The 23,341-nt window shown below is 40.2% G+C and overlaps 1 protein-coding gene across 1 annotated transcript; it reads left to right on the plus strand.

The window, feature by feature from the left end:
• The first annotated feature begins 1,302 nt into the window (after positions 1–1,302).
• LOC144712039 (Mitochondrial inner membrane translocase complex, subunit Tim44-related protein) lies at positions 1,303–19,022 on the plus strand. Its single transcript, XM_078586216.1, has 12 exons — positions 1,303–1,471; positions 1,627–1,667; positions 1,748–1,884; positions 1,966–2,049; positions 8,828–8,910; positions 9,400–9,451; positions 12,907–12,999; positions 14,268–14,336; positions 14,468–14,569; positions 14,740–14,808; positions 18,092–18,148; positions 18,802–19,022. Exons 1-12 carry the CDS (start codon positions 1,395–1,397, stop codon positions 18,886–18,888), a joined length of 951 nt encoding a protein of 316 aa, XP_078442342.1. The 5' UTR covers positions 1,303–1,394; the 3' UTR covers positions 18,889–19,022.
• Positions 19,023–23,341: the final 4,319 nt, after the last annotated feature.

Below are 23,341 nucleotides of genomic sequence, written 5' to 3' on the forward strand. Positions count from 1 at the left end.
TTAAGAAGTAGAGTGCGTAACATGTATGGTAAATAGATGTAAGGGAATAGAAATGATAAAGATAGGATGGGATGGGACATGTATGGTAAATAGATGTAATGGAATAGGTTATATACATGTCCCATCCCATCCTATCTTGATGACAAGAAGTAGATCTTTTGGAATTCGGAATGCAGATAGGATGGGACATGTATGGCATATACTCGGCGATGTAAGGAAATAGGAAAGGCTGAAAGATGGAGCAAAAAATTATCGCAAAAAACTGACTCAATTTCAGTAATATTTTAAAAACTGGCATATCAATGTATAAAGGAAATTTCTAGCTATGCTGAACAGGGACAATTATTTATCACCAAGTTTCAAAAATTAAGGAAAAAGTTACATATAAAATAGTGATAAAAATGCTTGCAAATAGTGCGAAGAGGAATATTAATAAAGGAGTTGTCTTGAAGATGGAAAAAGGGGATATTTAAGGGATAAAGATTAAAATGAGACATTGAAATTAAAAAAGAAAGACGCATAAAGGGGGGATAGTTGAAGAGTAGAAAGGATAAGAGATACTAAAAGAGGGTTCAAAACTGAGAGGGAGGAGAGAAAGTATCACGAGAGATTGAAATTTCCTTAGGGGGAAGACAGATGGTGAGAACTAGATTCAGGTTGTTGATCAATTGAGAGAAATTCAAGGAATAGAAATAGAGGAAAAAAACTTATGAAGATGCCAAGAGAAGTATAGTCGTGGGGGTTGGTGGGGATAGAGTATTATTTGGGTATCCTTTTAGACTCCAAACACTTTCTAGCCAGGCCCCAATTTAATGTTCTTTAACTGTATTTGTATATAATGAAGAATTTTGTAGTTGTCATAGCAAGAATATAATTCTTAGATATTCTTGGGACCCCCCTCTATCTGTGATAGTCTGATTGGATTAAAAATACAGTATTAAAACTTCTGATATTTCCTTACATGATTTCAGTTATACATTTTCTACCATGTTGATTTCTAACTATGATTTTAGTGATATCTTCATGAAATAATGGGAGTCATGTCTCACCCAAGTCTGAAAGCATTTTTAGGAACAAACAATACATTAAGAACTATTCATTATGTGTTAAAAAAATCCATTCAAATTATACTAAATTTCCTGTTTCTCAACTAATTTTTCACATTTTCTCTGATGTTCAATCTTGAATATTTATATGAATTATCATACACTTACTTTGAACAAGTTCTTAAATAAATATTACTTATCATAAACTATCTTATTCTAATTTTCATAAGTTATTCGTTTATGGTCTTCAGGGCTCTTGCTAAAGCCCTAATCAAATTCTTGTTCGTTTGAAGTTTCTTTCTGAGATTTATTTTTCGTATTATCCTTCGCTGGTCGATCGCTGCGATCATGGCGCTGAGACAATTTTCTGTTCGTCAACTCCTCCGTCGGGGTTTGGGCCACAGAGAGGCCCCCCTCACATCGCTGTAATCTTCCTCCCTGAGTTTGGTTCTTCTCATTTCCACTTAAGAATCTGCATTTCGATTTCTTCTAATGGGATTCTCGTGCAGCCGATTTTTTTTTTTGTTTAAATTTCGTGAGGTGTCGATTTTGAAGATCTAGTTTGACCTCCATTTCTCAGGTGGGGAGGGCCGCGTGATGATCTTAGAGTTGCTTCAGAAGGTACATCGTTTCAGTTCTATACGTCTCTCTAAGTTATGCTCCGCAGATGTTGATTCTTCTTTCTTATCGATATATTTCAGTTTCACGGTCGGATTACACTCCCCTCATGTATGAATATCACAAATTCCGGACCGTTTTCTCAAGTTCTAGTAATTTGGACGGTAAAACCACTGTCCGAAATTCGTCTGAAGAACTGAAATTTTTTCTTTCCAGTGAGGTAATATTTTGGGTAGTCTCTTGTTTTTCTTCTTGGAACATCTTTTTATCGGTCACAGCTCTTCAATTTCTCATCTGCCAGTCAATAAATCGGCGCCCGGTCATGTTGAGGGACGTAAAATTAATGTCAACACAGGTCAAAGTACCTGCTCAAGCTCTGAGGCAGGTAATTCTTCATATTTGTTCAAGTTTATGTTATTTTTCGTTATAGTGGCTTTTGTATCTCTCTCATGTCATTCGTTTGTATGCCACTTTGATGCTTGATGATATAATTATATACTGGGAAAAGGTTTAGCTATAAGTAAATGATACGCCAACTTGGGAATCAGAGACGAATTTTATGTTAACTGAGGCAGACAGGACATCAAATCATGTGAAATTTCATCTTCTGAGATCCTAATTAATTCCAAAAGAGATAGTGTGAAGTGGGGTTATCTCTCTCCCGTTGGATCTATCATAAGCCACTTTGTTCTTTCTTGTTGGACGTACTTTGGCCTGTCACTAAGTGTTTGGTATTTTACCCACTTTGTTCAAGTGTCATGCGGTCAAATCTGGAGCTAAGTACAATGCTTGGATCGAATGCGTACCACTTTGGCAGGAACGTTGAGCAGCCTTCATTTGTGCTACGGAAGTCTCTTTGGACAGCTTAGATTGTTTTGTGGTTAAGGAGAGAGGGTAGGGCTAGACCCTTAGCATCAAAGTAGGACATTGTATTATAACGGGCAGAATTACATGAGAAGACGTAGCCATTAAAAAGGGGAAGACCAGCAATGATACCAAAGTAACAAGACGGGGCATAGGGTGGTGACGCTCTTGTGCCTTGAGGTTCGCAGGCCCCACGTGTGCGCTTGCGAGCACTGCTGCTACGATCATGGCCTTGGGCTGGGCGCTGCACACCCGTGGTTCATGGCCATCGGCCCATCCGCCAGTCAGTAATAACACGTGACCCAGCGTCCATCCGTCATACCCCTGTGCTGGGTGCCCAGCCTTGATGCTCCATGTGCCATCAGCGCCCGCGCTGACACCTTTACTGCTTTGGTCCGCCTCGGCGCTGCCGTGCTCCGTGCCCCAAGCCTTGTAGCATGCACACCACAGCACTACCCGCAGGGGCGCCCTATGGCCCGCAGTTGTTTCGGCGCTCCACGGGCCATGCCTTAGACACCTGGCATACCGCCTGCATGCCCACGGCAACGCGCGTGCACAGCCTGCGCGGCCTGCAAATGCACGGCTAGTAGTGCTCGCGCCCACACGTATTCAACGGCCTGCTCGCGTAGCCTGCCCTGATCCACTGTGCTTGCGCACCGGCGAGCAAAAGCACCTTATGGGCCTTGTCTTCAAAGATCAGGTTCGGGCATCACCACCCATGATGTGTGTGGTGTCTACATTACGAACTCAGTCTCCAAGCCTGAGTCCAAGTATGCGAGCATATCCTAGACAGTTAGCATGCAGGCCTCTGCATATAGTGCAGAGACGCGGACAGGAGGGTTTTTTCTTCCCGGGACAAATAAATTGTCCCATCCAAGGCTTTGTACGAAATTTGGGACGAAAATTTGTCCCGAGGACGACCAGACGGGACGGTTTTCATCCCGTGGGACGAAAAAACTGTCTGTTTGGAGGTCTCCGATGGTGGACAGACAAATCTGGACAAAAAACTGCCGGATTCACATCTGACAGTTGAGATGTAGCCATGCAGCCTCGCTAGCCACGTGATCTCCGACGATGAGGACGGGCGTGGTGGAAGTCAGGGAAGCATATGCCGACGACGAGGACGGGAGAGGTGGCACCGGAGGGGAAGGAAGTATGGTGTCCGTAGGGGAAGCGAGGTGGCACCAGAGAGGGAAAAAAGTAGGAGTCGGTAGTGGTGGCACCGTATGCCGACGATGAGGAGGGGGAGGGGCAGATAGCCAGTTAGCCGCCGGACGGATGAGGTTTTTTATTTCTATTGATAGGTTGCGCCCTAAACGACTCAATGGACAACATACTTTTAACTAAATTAAAAAAATAAAACTGATTTTTTCCATCCGGGACGAGCGACGGGACGGTTTTTTCCCCAGACGGGAGGAAAAATCGTCCCAGGAAGTCTGGATGGGACTTTTTTCGTACCGGTGGACGAAAAATTTGTCCCGTCCTTCGTCCCTGCACTGGCTCCAGATGTCAGACAGGACGAAATTCATCCCGTCCCGTCCATCGTCCACGTCCGGGATGATTCGGAACTATACCTCTGCGCAGGAATGCTGCCTACTTTGGGGCCTTACAATAAGCGATAGTCTGCTCTGCTCCCGTGCATCCACACACATTCTCTCTTATATGATTTCTAGTTGCTCTTGTTTTTCTCTTTGCGTCTCGCTTGGTCATGGCACCTTCTCTGGCCCTACCACCCTCCCCTTCTCTCTTGTCACTTCTGCATCCTTTCTAACTTGTTATGCTTTGCTCAATCAGAAGTCTCATATGATCGCCGACCTTCTAAGGGCCAGTCTCTTCTTTTGGTGACTAAGGGTATTCAAGTCTTTCCTTTCTCATGTTCCTTTCAAATAGTGCACCTCTCTTCAGGAGGGCAGCCAGGAAGAATTATACTTTTGGAAACTCTTGTCTCTTCTCCCCTCAACGTCCAAGCCCTGTCTCTTTCCCTACAATCCTCGTCCTCATGATAGTCTCCTCCTCACTGTGTCTTCAGGCGGCTCATCCCTGGTCAATCCCTACCTCCTCAGTTTGGCCTCTCTCCTGACCATTCTTGTTCTCTTCATCTGGGGAACTCTCGCACTCATCTTCCTCTTGGCCCCCTTCCATCTCTATCTAATTGATGTTTTCATTATCAGGATTATATCAAAGATGAAACCACCAGCGTTATAAGCATTAAAGTCACACATATTAAGACAAGTACTTTGGCTTATTACCATGTGGATACTGTCAATGCCATAAAAATAGAAGTTCTATGACGGTTTAAAAACTATTGGTTGAGATCAGTGTTCCACTGTTGCATGTTTGTGATTAGACAGGTTTTGGATGGCTGGTGACCTCAGTTAAACCAGAAGATCCTTGACGTGCCTCTTTGTTTGGCATCACTGGTGTCAAAAACTGAAAATGTATTTCTTGTTATATGGGCAAGATCTATGGTTCATACATCCATGACTGTAGAAATGAGGCCTACGCTGCATAGAGCAATGCAAATTAAAAGAATTTGAAAGGATGACATGAACAATTTATCAATTGTCTCTGAGGCCCCGTGTTGTTGCAGGTGTAGGAGTGCAGAGAATCAGGTGGAATCTACTACTAGTGGCATAGTTTGATAATGAAAGTGGGGAACGGCTTTATAGAGGGAGAATACTTGGTTTATTATAGGCCCTGAGATTGGTACATGCTAATTATGATAGGATTACCAAATACTTTATGATGGACAGGGAGGTTTGACATTGGACACTGAATGGCTGGAAGTAAGGTTGACCCTCATCGACAATTTTTAACGTGGTCGATGATGACATGGTCTTTGACAAGGTTACAGTTGACATGGTGTCTTGTGCTGTTCTCGTCTGTCAATGTCATGAACCCTATCAATGTCAACCCTATCAACTGCCCAAATTGACAGTGCTGTTTATGATTTTTTGTTTAAACTGTGGACGATGAACATGGACAACAACATTCATGGTGATGATGATGACATCATTGGCAATTCATCAATCCTCTGCCACCGTTTTCACCAATGTCAAGCATCAACATCATCACCATGTGCTACAAGCCCTAGCTGGAAGTACAGAGATCAGTACATGATTATTGTGATAAGCTAAACAATGGGGAAGTTCATGTTCAGATAGGGTTTCCTGCCTTGCTAAATCTGACTTATCCCAATTGTGAACAGAGAAATTAACCGGTTCTAGTTTATTTGATTGAGTTGCACCACATCTCCCGTTGACAATAGGAAATGGTTTAATTAATCCCTAATTGACATTTTGGGTTCTCCGAGGAAAAATCTTTGGTGGTGTTTGCTGTGTTGCAAGAGTTACCGACATGGCCTCTAATAGATCACAACATCTGTTTTCTAGTTCACTCACCCTGAATCTTAGACCACATTAACACTGAGTTAGGATCTACTCTGTCTTGTAAGCCCATTAGGGGCATTATTGTTTTTCCCATTCCCCCTGCATTTCCCTTTAAATATGTAGCCCTCGTTGGAGGCCAGAACATGAGTTTACTAGTAGTTATGTCCTCTCAGTAGCTTCTCTCCCGTCGGCGACGGCCACACCGTCGAGCCCCATTCCTTCTGGCGTCGTCCACTGCACCACTCCCCCGCCGCCCTCATCCCCTCGGCTTCGTCCACTCCGCCAGGCCCGTTCACGATACGATCCCAGCAGGGAATGTAGCATACTATCACTTCCGAAGGACTTGAGTGTGAAACTTGTCTGCGAGTTGTTAGAAGCAGGTAAAATTCAACTGTCAAACAATTCTAATTCCAGCCTTCCTGATCAAGGAGAAAGGTGGGAGTGTAGGTATCATGTTGAAAATAATGAAGAGTTTTTGGGTATTACCATAGACAATAGACTTGCTCACATCAGGACTGGATTAAAGATGGTAAACGGGGTTTCCTGTTGATAACGATTACTGATTTTTGTGGGATACTGATAAGATTCAAGAACAAACAATCCGAATAGGCTTTCCTTGTACCAGCAAGAATCAAATATGGAAATTCGGATCAGGAAACAGAACAACGTAATAGAGATCCACCAGAGGTGGAAAACGTTTCATACAAATGAAGAAAGAAGATAAGCGAACCAGGATCTCTCCATCCCTCTGGATGCAGGCCTCTCCTGCACTCCAGCCTTTTCCCGTGCTCTGACGGGCCTTGATCACTTTTGAAAATGAGACTTGATCTTGCGGGCTGCTCCAGGTCTTTATTTATAGGGTTGTTGACCCTATTAGTGTCCATGGGCTGACGTGGCATGGCCAGAGCAGTTAAATCTTCTTCTTTTATATTTTCTTGAAAAGTGCTTATCAGATACTATATCCAAAAGTCTTCCCTACATCAATTGTGAAAGACTTAATAGATATACTCCACCACGTATCGGTAATCTCCTACTGGATAAACTGAAATCTGGGTATTAACTGTGAAGTGAATGAATTCCACAACGCATCACTGACATTTTGTCTTTGAATTATGTCTTTTAGGAGTTTCCATGCTCTAACAATAGTAGAATAGTGGTTGCTGAGCCCTTAGTAGCAATTAACTGCTACTCACAAACATTACATGATATATATACTATATTACAACAAAGAAAATATGTACCTAATACTGACAACTTTTGAGTAATTTCACGATCGGAAAATCTTGAATAAAAGTCAGTCCTCCACTATGCTTGGTTAGAAATCAAGATTTCAGACCCAAAAAGGAATTCCAAGATGTCACAGACACAGAGGGAGAAGCAAAAGGAAAAGATGATAACAGAGGTGCCCTGACAGACTACCTTTTCTCTGGAAGCGGTGGCTCCCACTGTTTCAGCCTCCCTGCCTTCTACCGGGTCTAGATCCTCATTGTTGAAAAGAGAGAATGTACCACAGCCCCCGCCTTCCTACGCTGGTTTTATTTGAAGAGGAGTCTCACATGAGACCCTCCTCTTAATTGCTTCCGTGTGTGCTCGTCTTTATTTTAGTCTCTTCTGATACATACTTCTAAATAGCGTATCAGTACCCAGCATTTTCATGTCTCTCTTCTGGCCAAGGCTGCAGTCGTATTACACACTCCTAAGGTGTCCATGTCTCTCCCTATTTAATGCTAACACATTCTTCTTACATGTTGCACATAGTGTGCTTGGAGTTTTTTTGGAAAGGGGTGCTTAGAGTTTATTTAAATATGATTTTATAACCCTATGATATCCATCATATTTTATATTTTTCCCCCCCTGGCACATTTAAGGCAGAATCCCCACGCTTTTATGCCCTTGCAAGGACCCCCCGTGCCACGGTGAGTGAGTGTTGGGATGGCACATGGACCCCATGCCTAGGCGACACCTTATCCAACCAAAGAACGGAAGATTATACAAGGTTGCAGCAAACCCTAATCCACCTACACCTGCTAGGTGGGACACAGGATGGGTGGAAGTGGATAGGCACATCCTTCTTGGTTCGAGATGCTTATGCAAAGCTCAGCTGCGGACAAATAGGGGAGGAACCAAGGATCCTCTACGCGTGTCGCGTCATATGGTGACAAAAGTTCCCCCTTAAGGTGAAAATTTTCTGTTGGCTGCTCCTCCGACGAAGAATGGTGATGAAGGTTTTTCGGAAGAAATGGCTCCCAGAAGCTTCGGCATTGTGTGCTATGTGCACAAATGGTGATAAGGATTGCGCTCACCTCTTTTATTATTGTTCCTTTGCCCGAACGGTATGGACCTGTGAGCCACTCAAGGGGGTGGATATCTCATCAGAGGTGGCGTTTTGGGACTCAATACAAAGTGGATCACCTAGGGGGCGAGAGGGACAGGTTCAACTTTTCGGGATGCATCGACGGACGCAGTGATACCAACAGCTGCGGGTTTTACCATTGCATGGTGTAAAAGCCTAGGGCCAAGGTCCTGGCTGGCCTTTTACGCCCTACATGTACTGATTGATAATTTATTTTTATCTCACTGGGAGGGTCACCGACTTTGTGTGATCTCCCCTATCCTTTTTCAAAAAAATTCATATTTTATTTTTTGATGACTGTCATTCTTCCTCCCAGATTCCGGTTGACCAGTAGTAAAAGACCTGTTGCTTGCTTCTCTTGATTGTTTATTCTGCAGTTCCATTTTTGAGCTTGAGATTCTAGAATTAGAATTTATTGTTCGTAAGATTTCTGAATCTGATCCATAAGTTTGTAAGATCTCCACATTTTATTGTTTGAATTTGTCACGTTTCTTTTATGTTCATGAGCTATTTATGTTTCTGTTGGTGTAAGTATGAGTTAAGACACATATGCGCAGGGTGGTCTTCAAGTGACGATGTTAAGCCCAGGATTTATCTATGAACCTTACAAGCCTAGGGAGCCCATCCCTTTCTGGAGAAGGTTTCCTGAAAACTGTTATCTCAAAGTCTTGTGCATCTGTTCTTTCTGGATATAATATTATTGTTTTTGATGTTTGATAATTTTCAGAAGCACTTCAATGCTTACTTTTTTTAGCGTATTTTCGAACTTTGCTATATGGCTCTGAGAATCTAATTTCGGGACTGAAAAAATTCTGTATGGATTTTACTTTAAATTGCTTGAAGGTGGTTTGCTGTGAGAGTGTACTTACTGTCTCATTGACTCCTTATTCATAGGGCTTCATTGGCTGTGCTCACATACATGTACCTTAGTTTCACTGTCTGTATAGAACCACGATAATTTCCCATGCTTGTTATGCTTCCAATTCCATTGTTTATTAGAATTTTATGGATCAGATTTTCTTTCTAACCCCCCATCCCTCTGTTTTAAGTCCGACCATTTGTGTGAAAACATGCTTTTCTGTGGATATAATCCTTATGTTTTGATGAACATTACAATTTCTTTAACTAGGTGGTTCACCCGAAGTGGTTGGAGAAGAACAAAGGAGGATATGATCATGGAGGTTCACAATTTGTTGCCTTATTATGCTTTTGTTTCTCTTTTCTGTTTAGGAAAGCTAATCATCTTAGAAGTAGGTAACTTTTTATCTCTAAATTTAATTATCACGGATAATTGTCTCTCTGTTAAATTGTTCTTATTATAGTTCCCATGTCTATGTTGCGGTAAACTTGGAAAACAAATCTGACTTTTCTTCTATTTTTGACCGTACATGTTTTGTGCATCTATTCCTTTTGTCATAAAATTCCTCTTTCTCATTTCCATGTCTGTTTTGGCTTATGCCTAAAGTAGATTGTCCCACTAAAGAGGAAAAAAGATGACAATAAATGTTTGGTATGATATTTTCAACATTTTATTGCCCATGCATTGTGTAAAGATTCTGTTCCTTTAACCGGGGGTGGGGGGGGTTTGTTGAGGACACGTTGAGAGAAATAGGATTCCAAGAGTGGAAGATTCAAGAAAAGAACAGATGACAGAACTGTATAAAAAATTATGTTCATGGCCTGGCCTACTTCCATTCCATCAAGCAAGGATAATGGCATCAACTAGGGTTTCTAATGCTTGGATTCGGAGAAGACAAAAACTCAATTTCTCCCACCATTCTTCCCCATATTTTTGGTGTTTCAAGTGGGTCCAAATATTATTGGGCATATTTAGATACAACGAAATAGATAGGATAAAAATGAAAAATGGGAAAGTAAAGAAAAAGAAAGAAAGGGCACTACGGGAAATATCTACTACTTACACTCGCCATGAAGTTGGTTGATAAATGCTTCTTATTCCCAGCTTGATCAGCAGTTGGTCGAAGAGAAATCTTGCCAACCCTTTGGTGAGAATATCAGCCACTCAATTAAGCGATTTTACATGGTTTATTTGCACGTACCTTTGATCAAATCTTCTCCCAGATCCAATGCCTGTTCAGCTCAACGTACTTCGTTTTGTCATGTAGGACAGGATTTTGAGTGATATCAATTTCTGCATTTTCTGTCACGATACATAACTCTGGGCATTTTGACAAGAGCTCTGCAAGGATACTTCTCATCCATGGGGTTTCACTGATGCTTTTGACAAGAGCTTTGTACTCGGCTTGAGCACTGCACAATGCAGTTTCTGGTTGTTTCTTACTACTCCAAGTAATTACACTTCCTCGTAGAAATGAGCAGTAGCCTGTGGTTGGCCGTCTATCTACTACTGAGCCGCCAAAATTTGCAGTTGTATACATCTCAACATTGATGCCACCTTTTTGACTGAAGAGAATACCATGGCCTACTGATCCTTTCAAATATGCCAGCACACAATATGCTGCTTGCAAACAGCTGATCATCAATAATCTGTGACTCCCAATTTTCACGTTTAGAATCTGACACTGGTTCTGACAGCGTCTGCTGGTGATTTTGTGGAATAACATGCTCAGGTTGTCCTGCAGCTTCTCAAGAATTCACCATTTCAACTGTTTTCCCTGAGATCTTTGGTAACTTTCTCTTTCATGGAATGTCACATCAACAGATACAACGGATTTCCTCGAGTTGGAGTGGTAGCACCGTACCCCTTTTGGTTCTTGAAGAGTTACATCATATCCCTTTTGCGATGGGAGGCAGAAACCACCACCACCAACACCCCCCCTCCCGTCCCCCTGCTGCACGGACCCTCCATCGTGGGAGCCCAAACTTTTGGCAAAGAAAAAATGGAGAATGTCAAACTTTTGTTCAACAGAGGAGAGGAGGTAGGGAAGGGAGAATCCTGCCACCCTGAGACCTCAAAATAAAACATAGAATTGGCTCAATTTCATCAGTGGCAGACATGATATTACACTTTTTTAGAAAACCCCCCACTGAAGTAGTCAATAACAAATGTACCAGTCAATAACAAAGATAGTCCTAGTCTGCTCCACCTCTCTCGCAATTTTCCTCTTAAGGCATGTCTGTTCCCCTGTATGGGTTGGGGCTCTCCTTATTGTTCCAGCTCTCATCAGTATGGTACGTAATCATATCAGGAAATAATTTTAGGATCTGCCTACAGCAATGTGATATAATGCTCTGGAAGATCTTCTACAAGAATTGAAAGAAAGTCCATATAATGCGTTCTGATCCGGTAATGTCCACGGTTTGAGATACAGATGACCAGGACGAACAATCAAGAAGATGAGGGAGAGAAGAGAATAGGGAGAATGAAGAATTGCAGACAGGGAACTAAGCTGCATCAGCCATTTCCCCTTCTCTGGACAGAGGATCTCTCGCCCATCCTGAATGTCTTGGCTTTCAGAAAGAAAACTTGAAACCCTTTCTTGAGGGCAGGGATTTATTTATATAGTCTTTTCCCGCCCAATCTCTCACTTTCAATGGATTGAAGGGGCACCCGCCTTTACTTTCTGGGACGTTTCTTGCAAGTCCTTGGGAGGTTTGTAACACAATGTCCCATCCCGAACAAGTCCTCTTCCTTAACACTCAATCGACACTATTCAATGACTAACCCATTTGCTTAGGTCTATGTCCAATCTTTAGGATATAAGAAAAAACCCAGGCCGATAATCCTATGACATTGGAATCATCTGACTTGGTGAAATGGTTTTCCTCTTAAACCAATTTAACTCTAGGAAATGTTCTCGACTACCTACGACATGAATTGTGAACGATGTCTTTGGCGTTTAAATGGGTGATGCAGGCTGATAAGCAAAGGGACTGATGTTTGAGATTGTTGTCTAATTTGATGTTTCGACAATAATCTTGATAAGTTTTCTACTTGTCAGGTGTTCGGATATCACTGTTACGTTTTGGGTGGTTCCAGACCTTGTTTTCTTCTCTACTTTTATTGTATCTTTTGTAATCCATGGTGACTCATCGTGGTAAGAATTTTTTGATAGTTTGAAGGCTAAATACTTTTCAGCCATCTGAATCAAGGAACTTGATTTTTCATCAGTCAAATCTAATAGTAACATGAGCGCCACTGTGATAAGTCTCTGCTGAAGACTTATCACAGCAAGAGACAGCGCCAGTCTCCAGTCGCACGTGTCAATTGATACAGCACGTGCGATTTTTGAATAAGGCGTGGGAACTTCTATATAAAGCTGGTAGCGGGACCGAGATCGGGATAAAGAATTGGTTGCGGAAAAGAAGACGCCAGAAGGAAGGAGATCCTCCTCCGCGTGGGAGCTGTTGTTGACAATTCAGACATCAGCATTGCCGATCTACCAGCAAGAAGCTACAGGAACAATTCTCGCATTGAGTTTGACGTTCTTTACACTTCGTGTTCTTCTATCATCTTCTATTGAACAATTGTTTTGGAGATACATTTACTGGTCAGATTATACGTATCACGAACTATGCAATTGTTATTGGCACAAGATTAGAGTCGGTTCTGGTTTTTCATTATCTCTGGATAAAATTTGATAGTGCCTTAACACACTGTTTTGAATTTTATCAGTTTAGTTTTGTTAACTGCCAATTTTTCTTATTTACGTAGCTCAAGAATGCATACGCTGTTGCTCGTCTGCGGAAGAAAACCGGATACTCTCGGAAGGAATTCTACCAAGAGGCGCTCAAACTATATAAAGAGGTCGTCAGTTGTACTACAAGCTCTTTCCCTTTTCACGGAAAACAGAATGTTAAACCCCAATCATATTCCCTACAGCTTTCTCATGAGAACTGGTGATAGAAAATCTCCCTCGACTTTTTGATACCTCTGCATTTCCCACATCTATTCAGCTATCTTCAGGGTTACTAACTACGAACAATAGATCTCGTTTTTCAGAAAAAAAACAAACAACAGATTATGTTCATGATCGCTTTAAAAATTGTGTTCACCTTACATCTCTATCTCAATCACCCTCTTATACTCTTTGGCCAAACATTGATCTTGGTTGCTTGACAACAAAGAAATTAAAATGTGGGAGAACAACCAATCAACCAGAAACAATAACAGAACTAACCATTTTCAGTAGAAGAGGTTTCTGTCGGGAATTTACCACTGTTCAGTTATATTATCGGTTCTTTCATTTGATCTTTGGGCGCACATAACCCCGCCTTCTCTTCCATCCTCATGCTTCAAATGAGTAGCCCTGTTGGTAATTTATTGATTACACCTTTCTTCGGATGAAGCTTGTAAAATCTCTCTCTCAATGACCTTGTTTCCTTCAAAACTTCTCCTGCCAAGGTGGAGCAAAGATAACGACCATAGGAGGGTGCTGGCTGAAGTCTTCACCAGGAAGGAAATTGTTACATTACCTATCTCTATCTTAATACTTCCCTTTGTAATCCGGTAGTGGGCCATTATTTAACCGGTCCATAACAATTCAATATTATTTAGCTCTTTTATGTCTTTCTCATTCTGGGGCCACTTATGACTTGCTCATAATGGCCTCAACTCTTGTAACTAGGATGTATGCCAACCCTAATATGATATAAGTTGACTTTTTCCTTTCTAAACCCTAGACGGTCTCAACAGTGACTGGAGAGCCACTGCCAATGAACTGGCTAAAAAAGATATAACATAACCTTAAAAAATGCATTTTAATCTTCACATGATGATAAATGCAGAATCTTTTCTCTCTTTCAGCCGTTTATTTAATTGGATATTTGGCCTGCAGTGACATGAATCATCTTATTATCTTCATAGCTCGTCATCCATCTACAAAGATTCTTAAACGTCCAGTACATTTCCAGAGATTGCTTATTAAATGTGATGTATGTCTTACCTTGAGTAATTTTACCATTACTGAAGCTGTTGCCTAAAAAAACACTTCTAAACTTGTGAGGTCTACTGAGTGGAGTGATTATTCATTTTTACTAATACCCTTAGTCGTTACTTTTGATCTGTATTTTCAGATTAATACTCATTTGGCTGCAGGCGATAAAGCATCACTACGAAAGTTAGTGACCGAGAACATGTTTTCAGTAAGACATGATTACTTAAGGTTTTCAGGGTTTAATTTAATTATGTTCGTGATAATTGATTATCCTGGTTTATTAATGTATTTATTGCTGTCTCGCATTAAGCTTGAATTTCTTATGAAAACAATAAATAGGCCTTTAAGAATGATCTGAAACGGCGGGAGTCCACGTGGAAGTCCGTCTACTGGGAATTGGTGGAACCTGTTGTCAAAATACGAACCCTACGTGCACGAATGGTATGGTTTAGCGGCATTGTTTTCTATTATTTTCCTCAAAATCAAGGGTTTTTCAATTATATTTCAATTTAGATGTATACTTCTCGTATTATTTTTCATTTCTTCTTTAAACTTGTGAGACATATCGTCTATTCAGTGACCTTTGGATACACTTTTATCTTGTACTCCAGATTGGCGTCGACAAGAATGATCTTGACAAAGCATTTGTTCAACTGACGATAGAGTTCTTAACTAAGCAGGTGGAAATCATGTGCTCTTTTTTGACTTTTCATAATGTGTTATCAGAAATTTTCCAAAGTAGCTTCTCTGTTTCATTTTAATTTTTTCCTATCTTCATTTGTACTTGTTATGGTATAATTTTCTCCAATCAACCTCTTTTTTTACTCTGAAGTCTCTCACATAGTTCTTTGAAGCGGCAGATGCACTGGAATAAATAATTTTTGTGAGACCTCTCTCAGGATGGTCTCTCTCCCTCACTGAAATCTCTCTCACTCACTCAGTCTCTCTCTGTCAATCTCGTCAATGACTCAATCTCTTCAATGACTCAATCTCTCTCCCTAAAAGTCACTCTCTCTCTCTTAATCTGGAGGACCGAGGAACCAGATGCAGCCCTGATCCTTGTCCACAGGAAAAAATCATGTAAGGATGTGTGATCCAAGGAAGCCGACCCCTGGGACTGCCTTACCTAGTCCACAAGTCTCCCAGGGCCAGATGACGCATCCTGTCTGGGATGCCACTCCCTAATGCCAACCCTTTTCTATCACTGCTACTACAACATCAGCTTCCCTGAGCCCATAACTACTTCTGTCCTTGACCTTCTCCTTCCTGATCAACTCCTTAGTTGTTTCTTTGTAGAGGAATGATGCTCTTGAGAAACCATTTCCCATTTTGCTCAGTCCAGAAGGAACAGCTGGTGGCATCAGAACTTCATCCTGTCTTCTATAGTTGAGCTGAGGAATTCTCTACACCAAGCCTCCTGGTTGGCTGGGTCTGACTCATCCATTTTGGTTCAGTTGGTCTGGCCTGCCAAGCCACCTCCGTCGTCTTTTCTATCGTTTCAGGACGAACGGCTTACTTAGCTTGTTTGGGAAACACTTGGTAGATCACTTCAACGGCTGCTGTAGAGCTCCACCTGGCAGCACAGACCCTCCGACAGGTCACTGTATCATGTGTCCTTGAACATTATACATTGTAGATCTCTTTCGATTCATCTTTGGAACAACACCAGCCCTGCTTAACTCCATCTTCCTACTTCCTCAGCCTTGTAAAGGATTAATCTTCATGAAATGTGATACGAACCTAGATCTAGGCTCGTATCGGAAGGAGGGTAGAGGACGAGGCGAGGTAGAAGTTCCCGGGGTAGAGAGGTGTGTAGAACTGTGGAAATTCGGAGGAGAGAGAAAGTAGAGAGAGAAAGTAGAGAGAGAGAGAGAGAGTGCACAAGATTGGGGCCAAAAGGATCATCTTTACTTCACCAGAGTTCCCCTTTTTATACATATATTTTTTTATCAAAAAAGTCCTTCAGAAAGTAAAGTTAGGGGGCTTACTTGTAAAACAAGTAAGCTTACTTGTTTTACAAGTAGGCTTCCAACGGTCCTCTTTTTAAAAGGGACCGTTGGAGGGCCTGTCCAACGGTTATAAAAATAACCGTTGGATGCTGGGCCTGTCTGGAACAGGCCCAGACAATATCAGGCCCACTAATGGGCCTGATATCTCCGCCCCTAAAGGGCCTGCACTAAGGAACCAGTCTAGGTTTCTTAGTGGGCCAGTAATGGTCCTTAAGGGACCATTACTGGGCTGCTAATGGGCCTGCAGAGGGTCCATTTGCAGTCTACTATAGGAGTTAGTAATTTTATTATTCCCCTAGGTTAATCTATTACACATTACATGGCTTTGGGTCCATGGTTAGTATAAGATAATCTCATCAAGGTGAAACAGGAAGGATCCGAGAGGAGGCCGGGCAGAGGGGGTAGGGATCGGCTGAGGACGAGCCGCCTGAAGACGCGGTGAGGTAGAGACGATTACGAGGGCCAGGGATCGTTGAGGGAGGGAGGGAGACCAGACCTAGACGAGGAGTGGGGAGACAAGAACACTACTTCATTCTTCTTCTTGGCTGCCCTTCTAAAGGGAGAGCATCCCTATTTAAAGGAAATACATAATAGCCAAATGACTGAAATGCCCCTGTGGGCTAACATGACGAAACAACCCCTAGATAGGTTGAGGATCCTATCAAGGATCCTATCAAAATGGTACAACCTGCTGATCATATGGCTCTGCTACCAGGTTAAGTTTTGTGCCTTAGCCCACTTTTTTTCTCTCTTTCTATATTTCCATCTGTTTATGTTCCCTTGATGGCTTTGTCTTCATTGAAGTGAATTTCTCAATCAACGTTTGATACAATTCTCAAACTATCTAGGGGTAGTCTCGTCATGTTAGCCCACAAGGATATTTTAGTCATTTAATCATCATGTGTTTCCTTAATTAGGGAGGCCCTCCCTTTAGGAGGGAAGCCAAGAAGAATGAAGTCATTTGTCTCTCCTCTCTATGTCTAAGTCCCCTCCCTCCCTCTGCGATCCCTGTCTCCCTTGACCGTCTCTACCCCACCGCGTCTCTTGGCGGCTCATCCCTGGTCGATCCCTGCCTCATCGGTTTGACCTTTCCTCAGATCATTTCCCTTTCTCCTCTCCACCGGGCAACTTCTCCTCATCTGTTCCCCTTCCCCAATACAAGCCTACATTAAGGTTTGCATCAACATTGCACTATCATTGCTTGGAACTGGGTTACAATTTGTGTGTTAAAGCTAAATGACTCATGCAAGTTTGCAGACTTGCAAATAATAAAAATTGGGATAGCAAAAATTAATTATGAATTTTACATGCCATATTATGTAACATACGGACATGAGCATCCGTTGCCATGTTTATCTGCTTACAAATCATGAGAAAAAAATTCTGATGCTTTACTTTTGACTGATGTAATCTTATTCGATTCCTTAAATATCTTAATATAATATTTCATGGATCTTGGACCAGATATTAGTGATGAATTAAAGTAGTTTTATCTGTTACGGATGTTTGATGCATGTCATGCACTAGATTCGCAGTGATGTGCAGTCTATTTTATGAGTGATGATGGCCTTAGTGAGAATCTTCGGAGATGTACATTTGGCCTATTCGTCAAAATTCAAATCTCGGAAAACATTCATAACAAAGTGATTATTTTTTGTGTAAGAAAAGGCAAACTGAAACTTTCAATGTACGTGTCATTTTTTTTCAATTATGGCGTGACTTCAAAGTATAAGAATTTCAGTAAGAAAGTTTGCAAGATAAAGGTTCTGGTTTTTATATCCTTCACATCCGTCAGGAAAAAATTATCAGCCTATTTGCCCTTCTTTTGCTCTGATCTTCAATTCTTCTCTATCTCAGTTTGTGGTCCAACTGTAGTGTTTCTTTTTAGGGCAACTGTGGTCCAATTGTTTATTTTCTGATTGAATATTTCGCCCTTGTTCTGTGCTTCTCGCAGAAGTTTGAAGCTTACGATTCAACTGGAGCAATTTCCCACGGAGACAAAACCAAAGAGGTTTGTGATTCTTCCTTAGATGTGGTCCTGAGGACCAAAGTTCCTTTCTTTGCGGAGGTCTTGGTAATGTGATCTAGTACTGAATTGTTGGTCATCCGAATTGGGGTTTATGGTTTTAACATTAAAACATGAATATCGCCTTTTTCTTTTATCTTCTCATTAGAATCAGAACCTCTAGACTACTTGACTAGCGCCATGTGACAAGAAATTTACAATTCATGAACAAATCAATATTTACAATCTTTGATTGCATACAAAATCTTTCTTTTTCTGGTCAAGGTATTTGTTATTCGAACAACAGATACAATTCATTGAGCGTGCTCCACTCGAAGTAGGATTTACAATTTTTTATCCATTCAGTTGTAAATCGAACTTGATTTTGTTAGATCATGTAAGAATTTGTCTTCTCCAATTTGGAAGCGGATATAATCTCACAATTGTAATTATCTTCAATTAATTATAGTTAAAATCACCCAGACTCTTGAGTCTCTCTTTGAGATCTTCGAAAGCAGTATTGGACTTTGTAGATCTAGTCATAATTGCTCTTGGAAACGCAATTCACAAACATTTAAACTTCATGCAAAATGTGTTAGTAAAAAATAAGGATTGTTTACATTTCTTGTCTAAGATTGCTTGGACTTCAAAACATGCAGGTTCTTGTTCGTGACATTTGGGTCTTGGAGAAGTCTCTCTTTCTTCCGGGATCATACTGGCGCCTATGCGGAAGAATATCATTATAGCCTCGATTTTTTTTTCTTTTCTTCGTCCCTGTTGGAATCCTGAAAGGATAAATAATGTTTCCATATTGTGGGTCATTGTCGCAAAATTTTATGGAAACGGTGACATGTTATTTATGAACTGTCCCTTTGCTTTCTTCCGTATTGTGGTTTTTTTCCCATAAATTAAGCAAAACATATTTTTCTTGTCATGATGTTTCAAATTTTGAACTATGAATTTGCACCAAGTCATTGCATTTGGAATTTCATCTAGTAAATGATCATGTTCTAGTAAAGAATGCCATCCTAAATGAGTGGATGTGGTTGTTATTACTACTTCAGTACTGAATATGATATTTATTTTTCAAGTGAAGTTTTTTAGTTCTTGTTCATTGTAGGAGAGCAGCAGTCCCATTTTTTTCCAGTTTTAGAACTAGAGCTCTCAAGTGCTTGACTTTGGTTCTTTCAAAGTTTTCTCATAATAAAAAACTGATGCAAAGAAGTTTTAACCATAGCATTAATATGTAGTATTATTTTTCAAGATATAATCACCATAAGTAGGGTAAGAGTTCTTGTTCTATTCAAATATAAATCATTTTTTCTAGAAAAAATGAGATCCCCAGATTCTGGTAAATACCTACTAAAGGACTTCATGGGTTCATGGAAGGGCTGCTTGAATTTCACTTATATGATTTCCTGGTTTGGTCTGGATCATGAAATCAGTCCTTTACCAATTTTATTCTTGATCTGTACTTTACAACATTGACGATGCAGAACAACTCCCCAGCGGTGGGTAACTCAACAACATAATAGCCCAACATAGCTTGAAAAGTACGCTATAATAGTACTTATACAGAAAGTGAGGGTTAGAGATGATGCATATTCTTCTTCTAACATCATATCTACAAAGAAAATGATTTTTTTGAGATGGAAATACCATTAAATTCGTGTAGAGAGTAATGACAACAGTGAATATAGTATTAATTAGTATGTTATCATCTCTCACTAGTTTCCCCTTTCTAATTCTACTCCATTCCCTCTCACTCTTTCCCACTCTCAAACTCTCTCCCCTCTCTCTCTGTGTCTGTCTCTCTGTCTCTCTGCCTCTCTCTGTCTCTCTCCCACTCTCTCTCCCTCCCTCTTTCTCTCTCTCCCTCTCTCGCTTTCTCTCTCTCCCTCTCTGTCTATCTGTCTGTATGTCTCTGTTTGTCTCTCTCTCTCTCCCTATGCCTACCAATGCAGGATTAATTTCAAGATATTTTACAAAACTTGCCTTTAAAATCTTAGGACATGGATGCCTAGAGAGTATAATGATAAAGCTGCCCTCTAAATTTCAAGACAATCCATCTTTCGGGTTGTCTGATATCAAGGTCTGAAGATATATTTCATGCCATGTGTATGTTGGGTTCTGGCCATGGATGAAAACACTGAAAATGCATTGTGTGGCAGTTGAAGATGAAATCAATTCCTAGTCAATCATTAAATCAAAACAAAATTTTGATACCATGTGAGGAACTTGTTCCACCTTTAGCTTGCTTCCTGTGAGTTTTTTTGGTATTTTAGTTTTAGTGTTAGTAATTCATAATAGTAATTTTAGTTTTTTTTGTTCTTGTTTCTAATTTTATTTATCTATTCATATAACTCTCACTAATATTTGTTCTCACTGATATTAATTTAGGTGTTGACTTACCTGATTTTTCCACCATATTGAAAGTTGTCATCAGCTTTAGGCCTCCACTCCAGCACGTCATCCTTCAAGTTCGTCATCAATTATCCTCTCTCTGACTCATTCCACTTCACTCCAGACATTTGAAGGCCTTTCACTGCCTAAGATTGGAAAGATAAAGGATAGAGTGAAGGAGACGAGGAGGATCTTTCCCTTTAATATTAAAACAATTGTTTTTGTTTCAGGCAGCAAGGTCATAAAAGGAATGACAATACCTAGGCTTTACATGATGGAAGTGAACTAATATCATTTTCAGTCTATGTGATATGATGCTTGCAGATTTTCCAGCATCCAAGCAAATGTTTTATGCATGTTCTGTTTTAAGAACTTGCTTGCAAGTGACGGGGACAGTGGCAGGAGTATGAATGGACATGATTTCCCCTGTTTGATTGATTTTTTTGAAAAGGATTTAACAGCTGTGATTAAATTGCAGCCACTGACCTTACTTTAGAAATGATGGTTCTCAGTATCCGTCATCATTGCCCCATCGGTCAAGGCTCTCGCCTATCGCGTTTGGATTCATTTGTGATATCGATTTGATGCCCAAAGAAGGAATAGGCAATCAGTGATGTGCATTAATCATGTCCTTTCAATCTTCATTATGAAAATCAAGGGTCATTATTAAACTATCAATTTCAAAGGCCTTCTTTGAGATGGGCTTTGATCCTATTCTCTTATATTTTCTCTTCGCTTGGCCCCTCTTTGACTTTCCTGTGCATAAAGGGTGTCAGACTCAGACATTGTCTCTCTTCTACCTATTAACTATACCTACAATATGTACCTACTTCTGCCAGTGTACCTGCTTAAGTGATGTGCTTGCTGGTCCAGGTTGGCTTAGTTACTGCCAGCCCACTTGAATGAGAGACTGCACTCACTGCAAAGGGCTCCATTAGTGTCTCCATTTCTATCTGCTTCACTATTATACCACTTTTTGAAGTTTATGCTAAAACAATCAATAGGTTTTTGTAATCAAGAAATTCCAAACAGTATAATGAAATTAAAATTTTGAGTTTATACTAATTATTTCCTTCTTGCATAATTCTTAAAAATTCAAGATAAATAATATTATTGATAGAATACGCTAATTAATGCATGAAATGATATTATTAATATACACCATAACATATGGATCATAATTTTGTCTTTTTTATATATGATAGAACTTTTAAAATCATTAAATTAGATGCATGAAAATCGATGTCACCTAGCTTGAGCATCAGCTGGTCATTCAGGGGGAGTATTGATATGAACCAACAGCCCCATGGGTAATTTGGTTATCAGGTTATTTTCCCATTTAGCGTTAAATAGATGCAACTGTTCCTTTAGGAAGCCAAGAAAGGAATATCAATGGATGGGTTTTTTAATTTAAAATCAATATATTACATGCGTGAAATTTGATGTCCCCTAGCTTGAGCACAAGATGGTCATTGAAAGGGAGCATTGATATGATGCAACACCCCAAGGGTATCTTCAGTGCTCCAAGGCATTTTGGTAATTTGGTTATTGGATTATTTTCCTATTTAGCTTTAAATAGATGTAACCCTTCCTTTAGAATCTATGAACATACAAATATAGCAACTGCACCTAATGTTGACTTTCTTTAGTATTGGCAACAAGGACAATGAACAAGTCTATGGTATGTAATTTGGGAGTACTACACAGGTCCATTCTCTTGATAGAAGTTTTTCTTCCCGGACCTTGGTTGACCAATTCGAAAGACAAAAGTATGTGAATATTAAGGAAATTTTATTTATTTCTTTTACTTCTAAATCATGCCACAAGTTTGATTCATGGTTTTATGGTTGTCGGTGGTTTGGATTTCCACCCCACATCTAATCTACATTGTGTCCCACGGTCAGAGGGCAGAGTTGGACTTAGAAATCTGGTCATCTAGGTTATCCACTGAAACTTTTGTATAGATAAAAACATATGAAATTTCAAATGACATAAATTTTGGGGCAATTAGAAATCTCTGCACTACGCGCAGCCATCTCTGCCCTTAAGGTGCATGAAGATTAAGCTTTAAGGGTATTTTTAGCACAAGGCTTTGATGTGTGTTTTGCTGAATATTCAAAGTGATGCATGCCTCAATATGGGTTGTGATCAAAGCACAATAGGTTCTCAGTCAAGTAATTGACTGATTGTATGTGAAGATAAAATAAGAGCCTTAGATATATTAAAAGGTTACTTAGTTTGACCATACATTGAACAAGTCAAACCGTGTATTTAGGACTTGTAATTTTATGACATGAAGATAAACATAGTTTTTACCAGTGTTCAGGTATTTGTGTGAATTTGTCTTCATTTGATTTGTTGAATAACTTGTTCAAAATCTTAATTACTACCTTCAAGTATTAAAAACTAAATTTATTGATGCTTTAATAAAAATGAATTACATCTAGATACTATTATCCTATGGTGATAGCTTTACTTTAATGTTGTGGTAAACATATCTAAAAATTTAATATTATTTTAAATCTCACGTCCTTGGCATAACGGCTAGTTTTTTCTCTTAACTCTTGAAAAGTATTTTGAATTGATGGCAAAATTATAAATATAAAACTCAAAATTAAAATGATTATTATTTTATATTTCTTAATCATAATCAATGAATATGACTTTTGGAATTTTGACAGATTACCATTATGCTCTTTCAGATTTTCAAGTCCATATATGCAGTTTTGAGCCCTAATTTCAAATTTCCCTTCTTCTTGCCCTTTGAAAATCGCAGTCCAAAAGCTAGAGAGATCT

This window comes from Wolffia australiana, chromosome 1, assembly GCF_029677425.1.
Source record: "Wolffia australiana isolate 7733 chromosome 1, ASM2967742v1".
Taxonomy (NCBI): Eukaryota; Viridiplantae; Streptophyta; class Magnoliopsida; order Alismatales; family Araceae; genus Wolffia; species Wolffia australiana.